Here is a 19872-nt window from a genome sequence, read left to right as displayed (position 1 = left end):
GAATGAGTCAAATGAAAAACAATTCAGGCAGAGAGAGTGAAAGATAAAAACCCCTCCCCTGTCCCTTGTCTGAGGTTGGCACGCTGCTGGCACAGAGCATGTGCATCCTCGTAAAGTCTCCATGCTGTCACTCACACGGGTCCCCGTGTGTGTTCTGTGTGCCAGTCTTCATTACACTTGGCATCTCTGATTTCATGCCCTCCACACTCCACATGGCCGATCATTTTCATCCTCAGACAGCAGCTCTCTCCTCTCTCCTCCATTCATTACCCATCTACTGTGCTCAATCACCATCTTAATTAACCTCACATCAGCTCACATCCGCACTGCCATCAGTTTCTTGCTGCTGACAAAACACTGGTGAGCGCGCGCACACACACACACACACACACACACACACACACACACACACTCAGAAACGTGACGGACTGGCACTCGCTTGCATCCAACACAAACACATATGTTAAGGAGAAAACCAGCGGATCGCTCCTGGAACCTGCACATAAATACAAACAAATGTGAGCGAGCTGCTGCTCGCCGCTTGTTGGGGAAGTGTGCTTCATTTTACCTCCTATGAATGGCTGTGACAGCATCAGTCAATTATGCTAATCTAATAAAGCAAACTCTTTCCTGCCCCGAGGGCGTGTGTGTGTGTGTGTGTGTGTGTGTGTGTGTGTGTGTGATGGAAACGGGAGAAAGCGAGGTGGGCAAGAGGACACTGTGGCCCCTGAGGGTGTGCCGTTCTTTGAAGTGGCCCTCTTCTCGTTCCCATCCAAGTGGAGTGGGGTGTGACTAAGGCAGCTCTGTGTGAGCAGGGCGCTGGTGGTGCTGGTGGTGCTGGTGGGGCTGGTGGGGCAGGGGGGTCTTTATCAAGAGCACGTGTCTGCCTCCACCAAGCAGGGTGCAGAGGTCAGGAGGCTCTCTGGCTTGCCTGGGAGTCGGGCATCACTTCACAGCCTTTTTGTTTTTTAAAAGTACTCAAAGGAGGAGAAGGAACCACCGACCGCCTGCTTATGCAACAACAACAGCAGCAGCAGCATATGTACTGGTGCAGTACTCACTCTGGCCGTACTGGCTGTACTGGTAGCCCGCGGCGACGGGGTCCACGCTGTAGCTGGTGGCGCTGTAGGTGGGGGGGCAGTAGGACTGGGAGGAAGCCAGGCTGTCCACACTCTTGATGGTGTCGGAGCGCTGGCTGCAGCTGGCTGAGATGGGGTTGGAGCTCTCCAGGCTGCTGTGCAGGGGGGAAATGGAAAAGTCGTGCTGGGGCTGGGAGGGTACGGCGCTGGGGTTACTCAGGATACTCATCACCTGAAGGGGGGGGAAAGAGGATGTTAGAAACTTGGAAAATTGAGGATCAAAGCATTGACAGAGTTGAGGGAAAGTACTTTTTTTCCTGCAAGTATAGTGCCATCCCAGCACTTCACGGTAAAGATGCCAATAGAAATGCACCATTTCAACTTTGAAATAGGGAACGGGAGAAACTTCCCCATCGTTTTTTTAAAGAGCAGGGGGGGAGGATACAAGGAGGATGATGAGGTTAAAAAAAGGAGAAAGGGAACAAGAGACACAGTTTCCATTAGCTGCCGCTGCCAGTAAGTGTTCTGCTGTGGGACAGAAGGGTCCCAGGGTGATAATAGACCCACCATCCCTGCCAGACAGCCCCTGTCCTGGAGCCTGAGGCCTGAGCCCGAGCCTACAGCACAACAAGCACCAAGGGAGTCCCTAATCCCTCGCCCCTAGCCTACCCATCTCATGAATAGTAATGGAGTTGGAACTGGTAAATGATCCCCTCAGATCCCCACACAAAGTAGGCTCCACAAACCATAGTGAGGGGGCCGCTGATACTGCAGGTTGGGTCTCGCCTCGATATTACAGTGTGTGTATTATTCATAGTGCATAAAAGCTCCCAATTCAATATTCTAGATTAATGTAATAGCATGTGACACTCGTCAGAAGAAGGTCTCAAAATATGTTAAAATGGAGGAGATTACTTCTAGTGCTGCTCCAATCCCAGCACAGTGGCCCACAACGCTGTGGAGAATGTTGTTTTCTTATGCCGCGAGTTTCTTTAAGTGAAAAAGTGGTGTGTGTGTGTGTGTGAGTGTGTGGGAGGGTGTGGTAGAAAGAGAACTGTCCTACACATGCTCCCCTCCTATAGCAGCGAAGCCTTCCTCTCAACATCAGGTTCATGTTGAGTTTCGCTATGCTGCACTGGCCTTTGGCCCCTCTGCTGCTAAACCAATTAGCCCATCATGGAGGTGGTTACACAGGGCTGCTACACACACACTCACACACACACGTTTGCATGCATGCACACACACAAACGGACACGCATTCACGTACGTACACATACGCGGCGGCGGCAGCAGCCATGGAGGCGATGCAGGGGGAGGCAAACAGTCCACACATGATGCTCCGCACCAGGAGAATCCCACAGAGGGAAAATTAACCATATTCTGCAAATTAATCACATCTTTATGAAGAGCCTCCCTGGAAGAACGAAGCCCTCGCAGCACATCAGAAACATAAAGGCTGGTTAGTCATTTCCACATGTTAATTCTATCAGTGAGGAAACCCCCACCGGCCCTCCACATCTGCGGACAGAGCATGTGACATGTATCCATAAGAGAGAGATTCATGGCCCTCTTCATGCCGGACACATGCGATGCTCCCTCCCATATGGACCTGAACACTCGGAGCAGAGCACGGCCTGCTGGGTAGCTCACAGCTCAGGGGGAGCTGCTGGAGTGTCCTGGGAGAGCCGGCTGGAGGGCATGAGTCCATTTTAGTCATTGATTAATTGAAGCTTGATTGCATCGCTCCCTTATGAAATAGAATAGCCAACAATTGGCTCCATTATTATTCATGCTCATAAAAGTTCTTCAAAAGACTTCTTATCGTTCACATGATGCAGTTTTGCTATTTTAGCAAATTAGACTTTAGAGCCTGACGAGTGTTGGCATGTGTGGTGATGAGGAATCCTTCAGACGTCCTTTAGAAGACAAAGACAGGGTTCTGTGCTCATGGCTGAAGTTTTCCTGGAGGGGGAGAAGCTAGGTTCTTCTGCATTCTTGTGTTTTGTGCTCACACTGCTGAACAAAGGTCTGTCCTCTCAGGCCGATGAGGGCCCAGATGGAGGTGGACTTTCCTCTCAGGAGGCCGAGCCGGGCTGGAGTCATGTCTCCTCCACCCACACCTACAGTCCTTCATGTGATCCACAGGTCAGTTTTAATTGCAGGCTTTTGCTACTTTGATGTTCCCATAAAGTTTTTTTCACGCCACATTCGAGTGTTAAATGATCCTTTGTCACTCCGGCCAGTAAAACCATTCACGGCTGGATACATTCACATATTTCCGCGGCTGCACGCTATATAAAACAAACTTTATAGATATTAAATTCTGGCACAACGTCTGCTAGAGTGGCGCTGGTTCAAAATCCTCCTCAATGCTGCTGCCAATGAGTGTACTCTCAGAAAGGAACAAAAGCTTTTTGTTAGGTTTTAACAATAAAAGTGCGTGCACCCTGATAGACATGAGGAGGACGTGCAGCTTGACTGAGGCTCATTATCTGACGAGTGAAGCTGACGCGAAGCATCCGAGTGCAGCAGGTACGACTTGTGGAGTTCAAACTAAAGTAAAATGTCAGAGCTGAGACAGAACTATCTCTGCGGCACCACTTTTCCTACATGCATCCAACACAGTCTTGCAGAACAGAGTTTCTCCCTCTCGCCGTCTCCCCCTCCTCCCCCTCTCTCGCTGCATACGCCGTCCTCAGCAGCCCAGAGTTCGTTTGTTGTTCGACGTTGTGTGAGTGCTGGTTTGGGAGATAATGTGAGCCAGGACCTAGTTTAAAGGACAATGCTCCAGGGCGTTCCCTGCCTCCCGCACTCCCCCACTCAGCCTCTCCCTTCTCCCCCTCTTCCGCTCCCTCTTTCTCTCTCTACAGATAGATTACTTTATAAATAATAATAAAAAAGTAATTAATTCTCTCAACTTCTGAGCCCTGCAGCCGGTGGCAAAGTGAGAGGGAAGTGTAAGTGATACAATGTGCATCCTTTCAGATAAATAAATGGCGCACTTGAGACAAAAACAGGCCCTTTCATTCCTCCCTAATTTCTTCAACAGTCAAATTACATTTTTTTCTTTCCTGTTGTTGTTTGTGTGAATGTTTGACGAGTTGTTCTTTGTTGGATTTCTTTCCAGAATAAAACAATGTGACGGGGACAGAGCTGAGAGAAGCACCGCAAGTCGTACAAGACCGGAAAAAATAAATAAAAACACAACAAGAGAAAAGAAAGTCAGAAAAGACAGAGAAGGCAAATGTGCTGCAATGCCACAATTTTGGAAATTATAATTAATGTCATAAGAAGATCACAGTAATTAGCTGGTATTTTTCCAGTTTGAATTTGTCTTATGCAACATTGAAATGTGCAGCGTTTATACTGAACGTGCTTCAAACCTGTCATTCACAAAAATCACACTGCATCCGTCGCCGCTGTCGCACCTGATGGTAACGAGCGTGCAGTCGTGTGCTGGATTAAAACAACACAAATTCACGAGTGTAAAGAGAGGAAATGGAGCGCTGAGAATATGATAGCCTATAGAAGGAAGGCGGGGGGCAGAAGAGAGAGTGATATAGAGTGAGTGAGAGGAAAGTGGAGGCTTTAGGAAGTACAAAGACTCCTGTAGGACTGCGCTGGCCTGAGGGCTAGCCTGCCTGGAGAGCTGATAGGAGCCCCTTCTGTTCCATTCCCAGCGCCAGCGCCAACACACCCCACTCCACAAATACTCTTAATCTGCGCAATACTGGATTAGTTCCTCTGTCACCGATACCTCCCCGTTCTGCCCAAATCAAAATGCCCCCAAGATGTACCTTTAAGTTAGGCAGAGGTCACCGGGGCAGACGGGGAAAAATGAGCACTCCAAATGTCTGTAAGTTATCTGAGTGCTGCAGAATAGCATTGTGCACCTTAGCAGATCTGGCCGGCTGATAGCCGCTGCAGCAGGCGACGATTAGAGATCCACAGTGATGACACTGAATTTCAGATCAATATTTGAAGGCCAGTCCTGAGGGTGTGATTACAGCAAGAGAACAGAGTTTAATTCTGTGACCCTCAAGTCACACAGATCCAGTGTCTGGAGAGAGTGTGACTTTGGAAACAGCTCAGATATAAAATAAAGACGATTTCATAAAGACATAAAATACACATTAATCATTAAGATATAAAATACACCAAACTAGACATGTATAGAAAACTTGAATTATAATCAGCTCATCTATAAATATAGATAACTAAATATATAGACAACTAAATATATAGATAACTAAATATATAGATAACTAAATTCAAGTTGGATATATATATATACATATATATCCAACTTGAATTACATATATATATATATATATATATGTGTGTGTGTATATGTATGTATGTATGAACGAACTTGTGACTTGTGCAATATAATTTTCTTTCTTTGCCTCTAATTCTTTAAAAATCCAAATCAAACCCCTAAAAGCCTGAAACTAAACAAAAGTGATAGAAGTAAACACCAAATGAAAATATCAGGGACTTGTCCCTGCGAGTCGGCCGACTCCTGCTCCCTCAGCGTCCCGCCCTTCCCCCACGCCTCACATGAGAGGGCCGGCCCAGCGGGCAGCAAGGCCCCTCATCTGAGCAGACAAAATGACTATTTAAAAATAACAGTGATTGCATAAATTGAATTAAAGCGTTTTGGTCACGGTGGAGGTGGCGCGAGGGGTGGCGTGGGGCCGCAGCCGACAGCAGGGATGGTGGCAGGCAGCAGATGACGGCTCTGGCCTGCATGCCACTGCGTTAATTGGCCGCGGCACATTAATAAGAACTGAAAAGTGTCTTCCAGCAGCAGCACCGTAGGATGAAGAGACAGAGGCAGGATGAGAGGTAGAATGGGAAGAAGGACGGAGGGTGTGGTGGTGGTGGTGGTGGGGGTGTTCTGGTGCTGCAGGGAGGAAACGGGCCTTTGAAGAATGTAATGCATACGGGGGGCTGGGGTGGGGTGCTAATTGTGTTCAATTAAGTGGCTGATTGGCACTGACAGAATCTGGGCATTGACAAGCCAGGCGCAGATGAGGACGATTAGCGGGCAGTGGAACAAGCTGTCACTCCTCACAACATGTTATCATCCGGCGTCTCCGCACAGACTCATACAAAGGAAGCCTCAATAATGGAATACAATTCACATTTATTCGCACCTCCTCTGTGTCTCTTTGCAAATTTTCATTAACTAAACGCTTTCTAGTCCACTTTTGCTCACGCTAGCTTTAGAGTTGAAGAAAGCACAGCTGCTCAGGCTGGAGGAAGGTCCCCCTCCCTCCTAAACATCCCAGCGTATAAGCTATAAACCTGGCCCCGCACTAACCAGAGGTTAATATGCCGTCTATTGGACTGCAATTGGAGAACGTGTGGGGAGCAATCCTCTATTCTCTGCTAGTGATATGCTTGAGTAACTATGGGATGGATTCAGCCACTGGGAACAAGAGAGGCCCCTTCACACACACACACACACACACACACACACACACACACACACACACACACACACACACACACACACACACACACACACAGGCAGCCTCGACGCTCCGCACCTTGCACCGACGCCTCTTCTAAATTAAACGGCAGATTTTCTGATTCCAGGAGAGTGGTTTCAGCAAGAGTGTGTGTGTGAGCAGCTCCAGGAGGAAAAGCGAGGCGGATCGAGGGAGTGGAGGAGAAGAAATGGGAGGGAGGGAGGGAGGAAGAAGACTGGGAGGAGGAGGAGGAGGAGGCGGAGGAGGAGGAGGAGGAGTGGGGGTTGTTTGCTAAAAACAGCAGGGGCCAGGTCTAGTGAAAAATGTCAGGTCAAATTGTTCTTGACAGTGTTAATATCTGCACCTCATAGCCATAATTACATGTAAATAAATAGTGAAATAGCTCTCAGCTGGAGACTGAGAGGGGAGAGCTGCTGCAGGAGACGACCAGCTGAGGACCAACAACCGCCCATATTCCCATCTTATTGTCAGAAGGTAGAAAGGAGGAGACACGTGCAACCAAGCAATAGATAGCTACTCATTGCCTGCTTCTTTTTTCTGTCCTTTACAAAGGCTAAGAAAACTGTCAGCGTTGGATAAACTTTGCTACGGGGTCACGAGTCCACAGAGACGGAGAAGGTCGGAGTCAAGAAAGCAGAGAGGGACAAGCAGAAGGAAGCAGAAGGAAGGAGGGACAGGACGGGTGAGAGAAAGAGTCAGAGAGTATTAATCACAGCTATGCACCTGTCAGAGTGGCATCTGGAACTAACAGGAACCACATGCAGCCAGACAACATCCCAAAGCTCCGGCTCGCGGGGCAGGTTCACCACAAACCGGCCCTCCTTCTCCTGCAGCCATCCCATAACCCCCTGCACCCTGACCCCGACCCGGAGAGGCAGGTCGCCCAGCGGCAGACGCTTCACCTGTCCACCTCCTGCCACTGCATCTCACTATTATTGGTATTGTTGTTACAGCACAAGTCACCTTCAAATTGTGAGTGTATGAGGCAGGAAATCTGTGCAGATGAGCATGTGACTCTGTAATGGGTATTTTAGATAGGATCGATGTCTGTGCCTATACTTTAATAAAGGCAGCACCACTCTCCACCTTATAGGCATTTCAACTGCGTGGGACACACAGCATGTGAATCAGTCGCAGTCATTTTCCTCCTTAAATCCCCATCTTCTAGGATTTACTGAAATTCATATTGGCTGCCTCTGCAAGATAAATGTAAATCACATTCCCTTATATTTACTATTTATCAGGATGCAGCAGCTCACTTTCAGCAGGAAATATCTCTCACCCGCACACAAACACCCTTGCATTTAAATAGCATTTTTATTGTCCGCCATAGCCTTTCATCTGGGCGTAGGGAGAAGAGCTGCCTCTCCAGGGGAGAGAGTTGGAGCAAGAGAGGAAGGTGGGGAGAGAGGGAGAGAGAGGGAGAGAGAGACAGAGCAAAGCACTATTGGCAAGGCATCGCTGGATGACAAAAAGCCAAATGGAGGGATGGAAGGTTGGTAGGTGAAAAATAGATTATGAATACACCGAGCTCCAACCAAAAATATTTTGGAATGAGAAATAAAATGGCTGCACTCGGGTGCTCGAGAGGCTTAAAAGACGGAGCGAGCAACAAATGGCTCAGGTATCCAGAGAGCCGCAGCACGGCGACGCGTGAGGAGCTGCAGCCGAGGCGTGCTGAATAAGTGGCAGCCGTTATTTCTTCATTAGGCTTCAAAAGAAAATTATTAGTTATGTCATAGTCAGCTGTGGCTGAACAAGCAGCAAAAACACACCGACGTGCTGTTAGGCGGGCAGGCGGCCGAGGCGGCGACGCGAAGGTGCATCTCTGGTGTCACAGACGGAAAATCTTTCCTCAGAGTTCAAAAGTGTTGCAAAACAACAGCAAACACTAATAATCTGAGCAGAAACAGTATAGCCAGTGGATATGATTTACAGTCCCTGGATTTTCTTGGCAACTGCCAACAGCAGGTCTCTTTTTTCTGAAAGCCTCTTACATCTTTTTTTATACTTGCCAAATTGAAACAGTATTTGTTTTAATGGGAGTTCTAATTAACCAGTATGTATTCCCCCACTTGCTCTGCGAGTGGCTGAGCTATGAATGCAGGCTATGTGCTCATCCCCTTTGATTTGTTGTCAGTGGAGCCTGCCAGCTGACACAGTGCCCGGTGAGAGGCTTAATGCCCAAGTTTTAATAATGTGGGGGACTACATGAATCTCCCCCTCTCATTGGTATTCAGGTGCAGAATGTCTTGTTAGAAGTCAGGGAGGGAGGCGGAATGAAGCCAGAGCTCCAGATTGTTCCGTACATTTTCCCCTCTCCATTTTTTTTTTTTTTTTTTTTGGCAACGGCAGAGCTTGCTTCTTAAAAATAATTCATCCCATTTTTAAAAGAAGCGTCTGCGCTAGCTAATGGAAGAGCAGCAGCACAGTTTGGAGTCTCCCCTGGCTTATCTCTCTCAGACAGTTGTGGGGAGTCGCTGGTGAGCATGGTGTCAGCGTGCGTGGTACGGTGCAGCGCGGCGCGGGCAGGCAGGCCTGGGGACACAGATCAAAGGGAGGCAGGGGTGAGCGCCGCTCTGCCTCTGATCCCGTGTACGTGTGTGTGTGTGTGTGTGTGTGTGTGGAGGCCCGGCCCACTCACACAGCCCAAAGGCCCTCCTCAGATACACACACACACACACACACATACACACACATCCTTGTCATTCCAAAACACACAACACTTTCATAAAACTGCAAAACAGAAAAAAAGAGAAAAAAGTTCCTCACAAAACTTTGAGAACTTCCTTCATCAAAACAGCAATAAGATCTCCACCGCCGCACCTTTCAGACCTCTCACTCGCCCTATCACGTGTCTTTATCACAGGAGATACCTGAACGCCTCCACAAACGCTTTCTGCTCGTTTTCTATTCCCCTGACGACAGTATCTGGAGAAGTTTCTCCGAGCAGTGAAACCCAAGTTGTGCCGCTGAGCTCCTGTTACTGCAGCTCTCCACTCAGAGCAGTTGTTTTCTTTCCTCTCCCAGCAGGTGTCCCTGTCATGCAATAATGAGGAATTCAGTCCAAATGTTTCCACACAAAACTGCTTCAAAGACGCTTCATTGGAGGAGCATCTAAAAGCCTCCTCACGGCCTCGTGTTAGTCACAAAATGTATGTATGCTCTGGAGATTATGGGCTGGTGACTGTAAAGGCATGACTTCTTTAAAGGAAAACTGTCCGTCCAAAGCCAGTTTTGTTTCTCTATTCTGCAAAATTTGCATGTGAAGTATTCGGCCGGTTATCTGAAAGGTCAGTGGAAATAAAAAAGGCCAGAATGAACAGATAAATGTTCAGGTGAGCAGCGCTGGACTGGCTGTCCTCCGTGCCCTTGCCTTTCCCTCTTTCCAACACCTGCTGTGCCGCTAAATGAAACAAGACCAACAACAAAACACACTTCTGGTTTCATACCTTTTGCCCAGCCATGCACAGCTTCACTCTCTGGCGCCCTAATACACTGCCTCCCTCAACCAGCCAAACATGTTGTATATCCCACAATGACAGCGACCGGTCTGAGTGCGGATGGCTTTTCCACTGCCTGTAATGGGAAAATGTGTGCTGTCGGGATAGGTTATGGGATTGGGATGGACGCGAGCTCCTGTCGGGACTGCTGAACGCTGCAGGATTCCATTACAGACTTGGCACCTCGCCACCGCAGCCCATTTACTGCGAATCAGAGAATTTTTTGTCAATCTTTACAGCAACCGCAAGGCCATCAATGCCAGACACTTCAAGAAATAGCTTGCACATACCAATGCACAAGCATATCTCCCGCAAACAGATGCTGTCTGTAACTTACAATATCAAATTCTCATTTCCATCTCGATAGATAGTCTCTTTGTGCCGCTTTTTTTTCCATTACAGGGACGGAAAGCAACAGAAAAAAATCTCAACAACAAAAAAAACAAACACCGAGATGTAGAATATGTGTCGATAATTTCCTGAGCTGAGACAGATTTGATTGAAATGTGGCTAAAAGCAAGAAGAGACAAAGCGGGGTCTGGCTCGGACACGTTAGCGTGAGTGTTTATTGTGTTGTTGGTTCCTGTGAGGCTGCTGCATGCTTGTGCGGCGAGAGGGGGAGCGATGGGGGCTGCCCAGCACAGCGGGGTGCTGCACCAGAGAGTGAACTCTGATTCTGCTGTCAGTGGGAACATTCATCTCCACGCTGAGAGACTGATAGGAATGCCACACAGCATTCTGCATGCATTCAGGACATTTCACTGGAGTGCAGCGCAAACAACTGAGCAGCCGCCACATCCACACCATGTGGGAGCACAACATCCACAATTTAACTTAAAAATGTTTACATTTAAGAAAATATTTACAACACAAATAAAGTGCAATTTGAGGTGTCTTTAAAAAGGCATCCATCACAGCCACTTGATAGAGTAATTGAATACTGGAAATCCAATGCTGTACAGTTGCCCAAAGGCTCCTGTCCTAATCCTCACTATGACAGGAAATGTTTAATATCCCAACACATTCTTGAATGCCTGTGAAGAGAGGGAGAGAAAGCGACAGTGTACCCCATGCCAGTATTAGAGAGAGCCATTAATGAAAAAAAAAAAAAAGCGGCTCCATGTTCCTGGTGTTTTTCTGCAGGTTTGCAGTGAGAGCATTAGCAGTTAAAGCCCCTGTGCCACGATTAACAATCAAACACGCTGTGAGCCTCCATGTTATCCTCCGTCGCTCCAGCAGGAGAGAAAATCTCTTTTTTGTCACAAAATCCTTAATTCTTTCTTCTCTGAAGAAAGAGGGTAATACCAAGAATGTTTCCAATCTGCTTTGAGAAATATTTGAAGAAAAAAAAAAAAAAAAAACTCCCAATAAAACACGTGTGAACGACGGGGTAATTGTGGACAAATGCAGCATTGAAATTCATTTTCAACTCTTTACACACCATTTCAATCTTATTTTCTGCCTGTTAACCACATCTTGTTGGTGAGGGTGGGCAAGACTGGCCAGTATTGATGGGTAATTGTGTATAATTCACTCCGTACACACGATTTGCATCAATACAAATCATTTTTCATTCTGTGCTACTTAAAGCTCAACCCTCACCATAGAGTCGCATTTAAACGCTCATTAATGGAGGTGTCCAAAGAGGTTAACATCTGAAATCCTGCGCTTTCCACACAAGGAGGCAAACAAACCTGCTCTCACAGCGCCACGCATTCAGATGGCAGAGAGGATAATGAGCAGATTCTTCATATCCTCCTTTCAGTTAAACGTGAACTAACCAATGCAGAGACCTAAGCAGCCCCAGTCATATTCCTCTTTGCCCCAGACGCAGTGACCAGCAGGAGAAACCCGACAGAACACCAGAGAGGCTCCGTCACTCAGAGCTGCCTGGAAATCACGCAGCAGAGAGATGAACAAAATCACACATAGCTCTGGAGTCTTCCAGCTGCAGACAATTACGTGAAGAAGATTATGGGTCTACATTTATAAGCTTTAGCTAATTATTTCATCTGCATGTGTTCTCACTGCGCCGCGCAGGATTTAGATGTCCCAGGAAAGTCAAAACCGCTGTTTGGAGCAGCTTGAGCACTCGCGGTACTATCAAGATGAATTTTAATTTGTTGATGTTAATCCAATTGTTTTACAAATGTAGCAATTTAGAGTAGCTAAAATAAATCCAGGGCTTTGGAAGGCGAACATAAAAGCCCACACTGGCGGTTATTTTGCTGAACATGCTGTTTCTGAATTTTAATTTCAGTCAAATACAATTACACATTCTGAGCAGGCAGAGGAGGAGGGGAGGCGGCAGGCGGAGCAGCGCTACCTATCAGGGTACATTCATGCATGTGGATGTGACGTAACCAGGTGAAGCCGGTCGCACTGACCTGTGGGGAGAGCCCGTTGCCGACGGGGTTCATGTGGTTGCTGGATGCCGAGGGGCTCATGAAGGTATCGGAGTAGCTGGAGAAGCTGTGGCGGTTGGACGACAGGCCGTAAGCAGAGCCGCTGTCGGCACTCAGACCTCCCTGATGCATGGAGGACGGAGGCAGGGGCTGGGGTCTGTGCAACGTGCTGCTGCCCTCTGACACAAACACAACGGAGCACAGGTGAGAATAAAGTCCAGCTACAGGTTCTACTGAAACATAGCAAACAGGAATCCTCAACGTGGCCTGAACACGTCACACACTAGGTGTAACATAAAGGACTTTACTCGTAGCACACGGCTTGTTGCTGCTCCTCTGTGACAGAGACGAGTTTGTAAAGTTCACATGATTCATGGCCAATATTTCCGTTATAATCTGAACGGCATACCACAGACACACAGGACGAATGTGATTAACACCAAAGAACACAGCGCTCTGTGCTGCGTGTTTCTCACCCTGCGATAGCGTGGTGCTGGGGTAGCTGGACTCCGGTAGCTGGTATGTGGGTAGAGTCGGCATCCCTGTGGGTGGGAATCCTCCAGGAAGTAGGTGGTTGAAGGCCGCGAGCTGATTGGCCCCGGCCTGTTTACGCCACCGGGCCCGTCTGTTGCTGAACCACACCTTGGACAGAAATGAGAGTTTTGTAAAACACACAGGGCGGTTCATGTGATGCTCCTGCATGTGTTTTTGTTGTATCCTTAGAATGGTGCTGGACCCTCAGTGGAGCCGGCTGGCTGCTGCCACCTGTGATTAATCTGAGCGGTGCTGCTGCTGCTAGCTGAGAGTCTGCAGTCCCTGTGGAGCTCAGTGGTCGTCCCTGTTGTTCTGAAGTGGCTGAGGCTGTGATCTGTGTAAACAGGCCGCCATAAGCCCCCTTTAGAGGGAAGAAGTCGTTTAAAGGTCAGAGGTAGGCCACTAGCCTCGGCATCGCACACCTCAAGTATGTTTGCAGAGCTCTGGCGGGCTTTAGGAGAGGCCATCACTGCTGCTGTGTGGGTTCTGTTAATGGGGCTGTGTTTAAACGTTTAAAAGTCATTTTAAAGGAGGAAAAAGCGTTTTAACTTTAGAGACGCAGACTTCTGAGGCTACAAATAGCAAAATGGCCACAAAATGAGCAGCACCACAGACACACAATGTCAATTCCCTGAATGAAAGGGGAAAAAATAGGACTCCCTTTTGAAACGGCAAAGATTTACACATTTTAAAAAGGCTTCTGCTTCAACAAAACATGAATATAATCAGGGCCTTTTGAAAAGAGCCAGCAACCTGTTCCATTTAACCAAGACAAGGCCCGGGCTCCACTGTGTGCTAAGGGTTGAAGGACATTGATCTATGCCTCGCACAGGCAATTCATCAGAGTTTAATACACTGTCAGCGCAGTTCATCTACTGTTGTGTTTCAAACGGCCAGGGCTATTGTGAGAGCACATGAAAGAGGGGGACAAAAGCCCCTCCATACGCCACAGAGAACAGTGGACACAAAGAGGGGGCGTCCCTTTTAAACAGGTCTTAAAGAGGGACACTTTCAAGGGGACTTACACAGCGACATACTCGCTGCTTTTCGGGGGCTGCCTCTTTTTGTACACACAAACATACATATAAACTCGTATAGGCCTACAAGGGATCTCAGCCCAACGGAGATCTTAATTTGAATGCGATTCTTTTCCCACACATTCGCTGCCTCTGCAAAGACCCGCTGGATGTTCTGCCCATGGCTCGGTTCAGTCGAGAGGAAGAAAATAAGATGCAACAGGCGGCGACTGTGTCGGCGCTGAAGAAAAGGGCAAACCTCAATTATGCAACGGGAAAACCAACAGGAAATCTTTATCTGGGGCCCGATTGGTTCTAAAGAGCCGGCCCGAATCCCTCAATCAGCTATTCCAAAACAAATGTGGTGTGTGGCTCCAGTGAAATTTCTGCTATTGGGATGTAGTGGAGCGTGGTCCGGGGTCTGAACTAAGCTCCAACCGGGCCAGACAAACAGCTGCCTGGCCCAGGGGAGGGGCACGGAGGCACACCCCTTCCCTCCACACACTCCCGATCACCCCACCCCGCCGTGCCACTTCACCTCCGACCTCATCCACTCAGCCCACCCCTCTTTTATGTTCACTTTAACTTCCTTCCCCCTTTTGTCATCCAAGCCGAGGAAGGAGGTGCTCCATCACGGCAGACACAAAACGCTCAGACGGCCAAGTCACTCTCACCACTTTGCATTTTCACTGCCTTCACTTTATGAATTACACATCCACTTATTGATAATGTTCATGTGGGATATTTCAAGCTAAATATTAGACCAAGACCACAATCTAGTCCCAACACGAGCTGTGATCTGTGAAGGCCTGAACAAATGAGGCACGCATGGTTGATTGTGCTTTAGTTGACAAGTTAAGAAGATGTAGAGGATATTACAGGGAAAACAGATGACATAAGTTATCAGAAAATAGATTTTATTCATGCATTCAGTATTAAATGTGTGACTTGGTAGATATTGCACATCATGTGGCTGTAATGAACAGAGCAAACAAGCAAAACCAGCAGTTCAAATAACCTCATAAGAAGAAATAAGACTGTGGCCGTCTATGAGGGGAAACATCTCCAGGAACTGCTGTGAATGAGCTGCAGCGATTCTCTCATGTTTGCTGGTTCTGGTTCTATCTAGAGGCGATCAGAACAGCTGGTGTGAGTTAAACACTCAGAACTTATTCAGAAAAGGCGTTTATGTCTCCCTGGTTTCTTTTTTTTTAAAAAGTCAAAAACTATCTCAAATGAGAAAATAAACTCTTTTCTGTTTGTTTATTCTTTAAATTCACTTTTCTAACGCGATACTTCAAAATGTGCATAAAAATACTAAACACAGCTAATGTCCCCGGTCTTCCTCTTTGATTACTTTATTAGGTATATTCTCTCTCATCGTGCACCTCCTGTTGCAGATCAGAAACACAGAAATGTGGTTTCTAAGTGATCACAGTCACTCCAGCTGCCAGAGGAGCTCACACCGAGCAGAGTCTGGAGCTTCATCATAATTAACTGGAATCATCGATATAATAATAGAATGTGAGCAGGCGTGCTGCCACATTATTGTGCTGAAATTACGTAAACTAGCAGCCGGGCTGTTAACATGCACAGATGCCGGTGAGAGCGTCCACTTCATTATGTGGGACAGGAGAGGAGCATGTGTCACAGACTGAGCGGCTTCTCCAACAATCGGCGGGCTCTCAGCACCGACTGGGATAAACAAGTGCTCAGATGGAGATGCACACGCCGCTATCACACACATGCATACATTACTCGCACAGTCTTATACATGCACACATCGGCTCTCACAGCGACTAGCACACAGCCTGGAGCTGAGGATTTGAGGCTGCGCTCTGGAACCTGATCACAAAGTCACCTTGGACCACGGATTCTCCTCTGCTCCCACCAATCCGGTTTAATTCTCTGCAGTACAGAGAGCTGCAGCGCTGCTCCATGTCTCCCTATCTACCTACAAGTGTGCACTGGAATTCCTGTGGCTCACTTCTGTCTCATTGTCACGGACTAAAAGGTTTCCCTGCATCGAGCACACTTGGACGGGCCTGCGCTGCATCTCTGGATCATTCTGGAGGAAGTTTTGAGAGGCTGCTGGGATGGGAGAGCAGAAACCACCTGGTACCAGTCAGGCTTAGGCCTGCTGGGAAACAAAGGAGGAAGAAGTTGGAGGAGAGTGAACGCTGACTGGAGAACCTCAGACCTGCAATCAGATAACAGAACCTGCAGTAATTCGGAACAGCGACACCATTTTACTTCCCGTTTAGCTGCGTGCGTCGCCTTTAATCTTCCATCCACTCTCCAACAGAATCGATTCCTAGCGATCAAGTGGCATTTTGCGTTTCCTTATCGCTGATCGGCGGCAACACGCACTCAGCAGCAGTGTAAAGGCGTGACACTGCACTGCAGTAAAAACCTGCCTGTGCTGCTGCTCAAATAGGATCACTCATATTTCAGAATTTATACAATCCTCCATGAATTATTTTGTCAAAGACAAGTACTGAATGTGTGACGCCTTTCAGGAGCCAATTTGCAACATTCGCTAGATGAATACCAAGAGCCGAGATAATGACAAAACAAAATGTGCTGCTGACTTCATATCCACAAAAACACAGAGGGGTGATGCAACCGGCTTCAACATACAAATCCTCTTCTGTCTCATACCACGCAATACCCCCTCCCCCCGCCTCCTGCACCTCCTCCTCCTCCTCGCTCCTTCCCCTCTGCTTTCCCCTCTGATTCCCTCCCTGCTTGCCTTCCAGACTGGCACTATGCTAATTAAAGTAGCTAGGAGTGTGAATTTGTGAGGAGAGTGGGATTAGCTTGATAAGTATCAGGAGTACAGAAGCACTGTACCAAAGTCATTTAAATTCTAATAATAAGAAACTGTTAGAACATTCACAGCGATGCATTGCAACAATTTCTCTCCTACAATCTACACAAATCCTATTTATTCCTTTATGAGGAATAAACCCGTACTGGCGGGAATACAGTTGCCTGTTGGGTTTGGTTGCCACCACTCAGCTCCTTTGTGATTCGCTGTCTCGCTGCTGTAACTCCACTGATAGTATAACAATCAGGAAAACGGAGTATTACCTCCTAATACCTCCCCACCAGATTACACGTTCACTAGCTATTTTGAAAACTTGCTCAGCAGCGTTAGCATGAGTTTGAGTTCAGCTGAGCTAAAGCTAAAGCTCCAGACAGGCCTCCCCCCGACGCATCAACAGACCAGCACCAAGAGAAACTTTTCACCAAATTGATTTGCACGCTTCGTAAAAAGCAATGCTTATAGCTTATTAGATTCCAATAACTATAATAGCTACATGCAGAATGTTTATTGGTCATGAAAGAGGACCTATGTGACAGATTGGGTAAAGTGAGCTGGCGGCGGCGTGCTGGGATGATGAGCCTCAGCCGGGACTCAGGAGTCAGTGTCTCTTAAAAACTTCAGTCTAAATAGAGGAGAATGTAATTTGCTTCTTCTGCGGGAGCTGATTTACAGCAACCTCCACCTGGTCCGGTCCTCAGAGGGGAGCGGACACGAACGCCGGCCTCATGGACCGGCTCTGCTGCCTGCTCCGGTTAGGACTGAGGGGTTATCAGATGGAAAGTGGCAGAGCACACTGCATCCGCCGAGGATATACTGAAGGTACACTTGGCAGTATCCCCTCCTACTGAGACAGGCTGGAACTAATTGCTGAGAGATATGGATCATATCCCACAATTTGTCAGTTGGGGTGATAAAACCATTGCGGGCTCGTGGTGCTGAAGGAGCGCTGGTGGCTGCGCTGAAAGGGGCAGCTGGCCTGATAAAGATAGATGGTGAAAGGCTCTTAAAATGGCAGGCGAGGGCACACACAGGGGAGTTAGCTCTGTTTATGAGTTTAGCTTGTGAGTCAGCGCTAAGCCAAACACTCGTCACTCGCACCAGAACCTAGCAGTTTAATTTACAACGCGGGCTTTGAGCTCTGACCGTCGAGCGCCAGTGAAGCGACGCTAGCGGAGGTGCTCGCCAACACCAGGGCGCTTTACCTCTGCACCCAACCCAAAACTACTTTCCACATTATCGCCATGTTTAATGACAAATGGACAGCAGCGAACCATGACAGCTGACACAGATTCGAGGTAAAATATGAGCGTGTGGGAGCCCTCCAACACCCCCGGCCCGGAGCTTCTTTCTCAGCCCCGAACACCGGTTGGTCTCTGGACGACATCTGGAAGATGCGTCATTGCAGCTGTGCTGGAGAAGCTTTGCTCTCAGGCCAAAGGGCTCCTCTCTGCTGCCCTGTGATGGGCCATTTGGGCACCTATGTGGAGCCCAGCTGGTGGACGTTTTCTGTGATACAAACAACACACACATGCACACACTAGGGAACTAAAGAACCTCCTGCAGCATTAAATCCACATTTATTATCTCAGTGTTCATCACAGGGGCTGCAGTTTGAAATGTCTCTGTTGTGTTTATAATACTCATTCAGACTCAGCTGACAAATTTGAAAAGAACCGGAGATGCAAAGACAAACTATCAGAGTCAGACTTGTAGAAGTTCCCTGAAACAGCCTCACCAAACGGCAGCACAACTTTAGGCATTATTTATTTTGGCTACCAAAGCTCCTTTCTTTGTAACCTTCTCAGAAAATTAGGTTTGAGATGACCTTTTGAGACGTTCAAAGCCTCCAAGAATTAGATTATGAGGAAAACAGCATTACCAAATTACAGCCATGACTGACATTCTTCAGGTTTTCACATGACATCATTTAAGTCTATTATCTAAGAGCAGAGAGACAGCAGTCGCTCTGTTTGCCGTCTCTTCTCCTGCACTTATGTTTTTGACATTCTTGGCATGCTACTGCATGGAGCTACAGGTGCTAACAGCAGCAGGAACGGTTTGTTTTAAACGTGAGGTGTTACTGATGAATTTAAAGTCCACGACACCGTCGCATCTTTAAATGAAAGAGAGGTTTGTTCCATTCTGTGTTTATCATATTACGAGTGTTTGTAGCTCATTCTACAAAACACTAAATAAAATGTACTTTCTAAATCAGTATAATCAAAATGTTAGCACATCTCTGACTCACTTCTTCCGCCTCATGTCTGCATTTATTTCCTTATTAGACACTAAAACCAGCAAACACAAAACATGAATATATATCGCCTCTTAAATAGCGTGAGATCCATTTCTCCGTTCCTCCCTGAGTGAGGCATTAAACACTCGGACGTATAGGACATCCTTGCATGTTGGGGGGTTTCAAGATGGACAAAGACATGTGTGGAATCAGTTACCAGGCTGCATGTTTGTAGTGTGATGAACAGTTAGCATGCGGTGAGGAGTTTGGGGGGTTCACAGTCAGTGTGAATGGCTGTGGTAAGAGGAGAGGGGTGCCCCAGACTCTCTCTCTTTTTTTTTTTTTTTACTAGTGGCTGATTGATTAATGTTGTTGTCGGGGGCACAGGGTCCCTGGAGAGGATGAAGAACGCTGTGTGATATGTGGAGGGTTTTACAAGCAGCGGCGAGCTTGAAAGTGATGGGATGAGATCCTGGCCAAAGGCCGAAATGAGAAATCCATCAGGAATGCATTCCCTTTCTCTCTTCTCCTCTTTTTTCCCTCTCCCTCCGTCTTTGGAGGAACAGCTGCTGCTATAACTCTACTGTACATATAACTGTAGGACGCTGGGGCTGTCAGACAGGTTCCCGGATCGGAGGTGTGAAGAAGGGGAGTACCTCTGTCAAACCGCTCGAACATGAAGGATAATAGCAGACAGCAAAGCCCCTCGCCTTCACAGTGAAATATGATTAAAAAGGCCAACATGGCCCTGATGGATGAATACATCATTGC

The 19872-nt window shown here is 47.5% G+C and overlaps 1 protein-coding gene across 1 annotated transcript in view; it reads right to left on the bottom strand.

The window, feature by feature from the left end:
* pax7a (paired box 7a) overlaps positions 1-19872 on the bottom strand; it is a 43490-nt gene that overhangs the window by 2915 nt on the left and 20703 nt on the right. The window contains exons 6-8 of the mRNA XM_008289792.1: positions 12962-13127; positions 12468-12664; positions 1062-1311 (exon numbers count right to left, since the gene is read on the bottom strand). Of these exons, the coding sequence (XP_008288014.1) occupies positions 1062-1311; positions 12468-12664; positions 12962-13127 (613 nt within the window). The remainder of the gene's footprint in view (positions 1-1061; positions 1312-12467; positions 12665-12961; positions 13128-19872) is intronic.

The sequence above is a fragment of the Stegastes partitus genome, unplaced genomic scaffold (genome assembly GCF_000690725.1).
Source record: "Stegastes partitus isolate 25-593 unplaced genomic scaffold, Stegastes_partitus-1.0.2 Scaffold14, whole genome shotgun sequence".
Lineage (NCBI taxonomy): Eukaryota > Metazoa > Chordata > Actinopteri > Pomacentridae > Stegastes > Stegastes partitus.
Note: the sequence above shows the minus strand (reverse complement) of the source record. Positions and strands in the feature narration are given on the sequence as shown.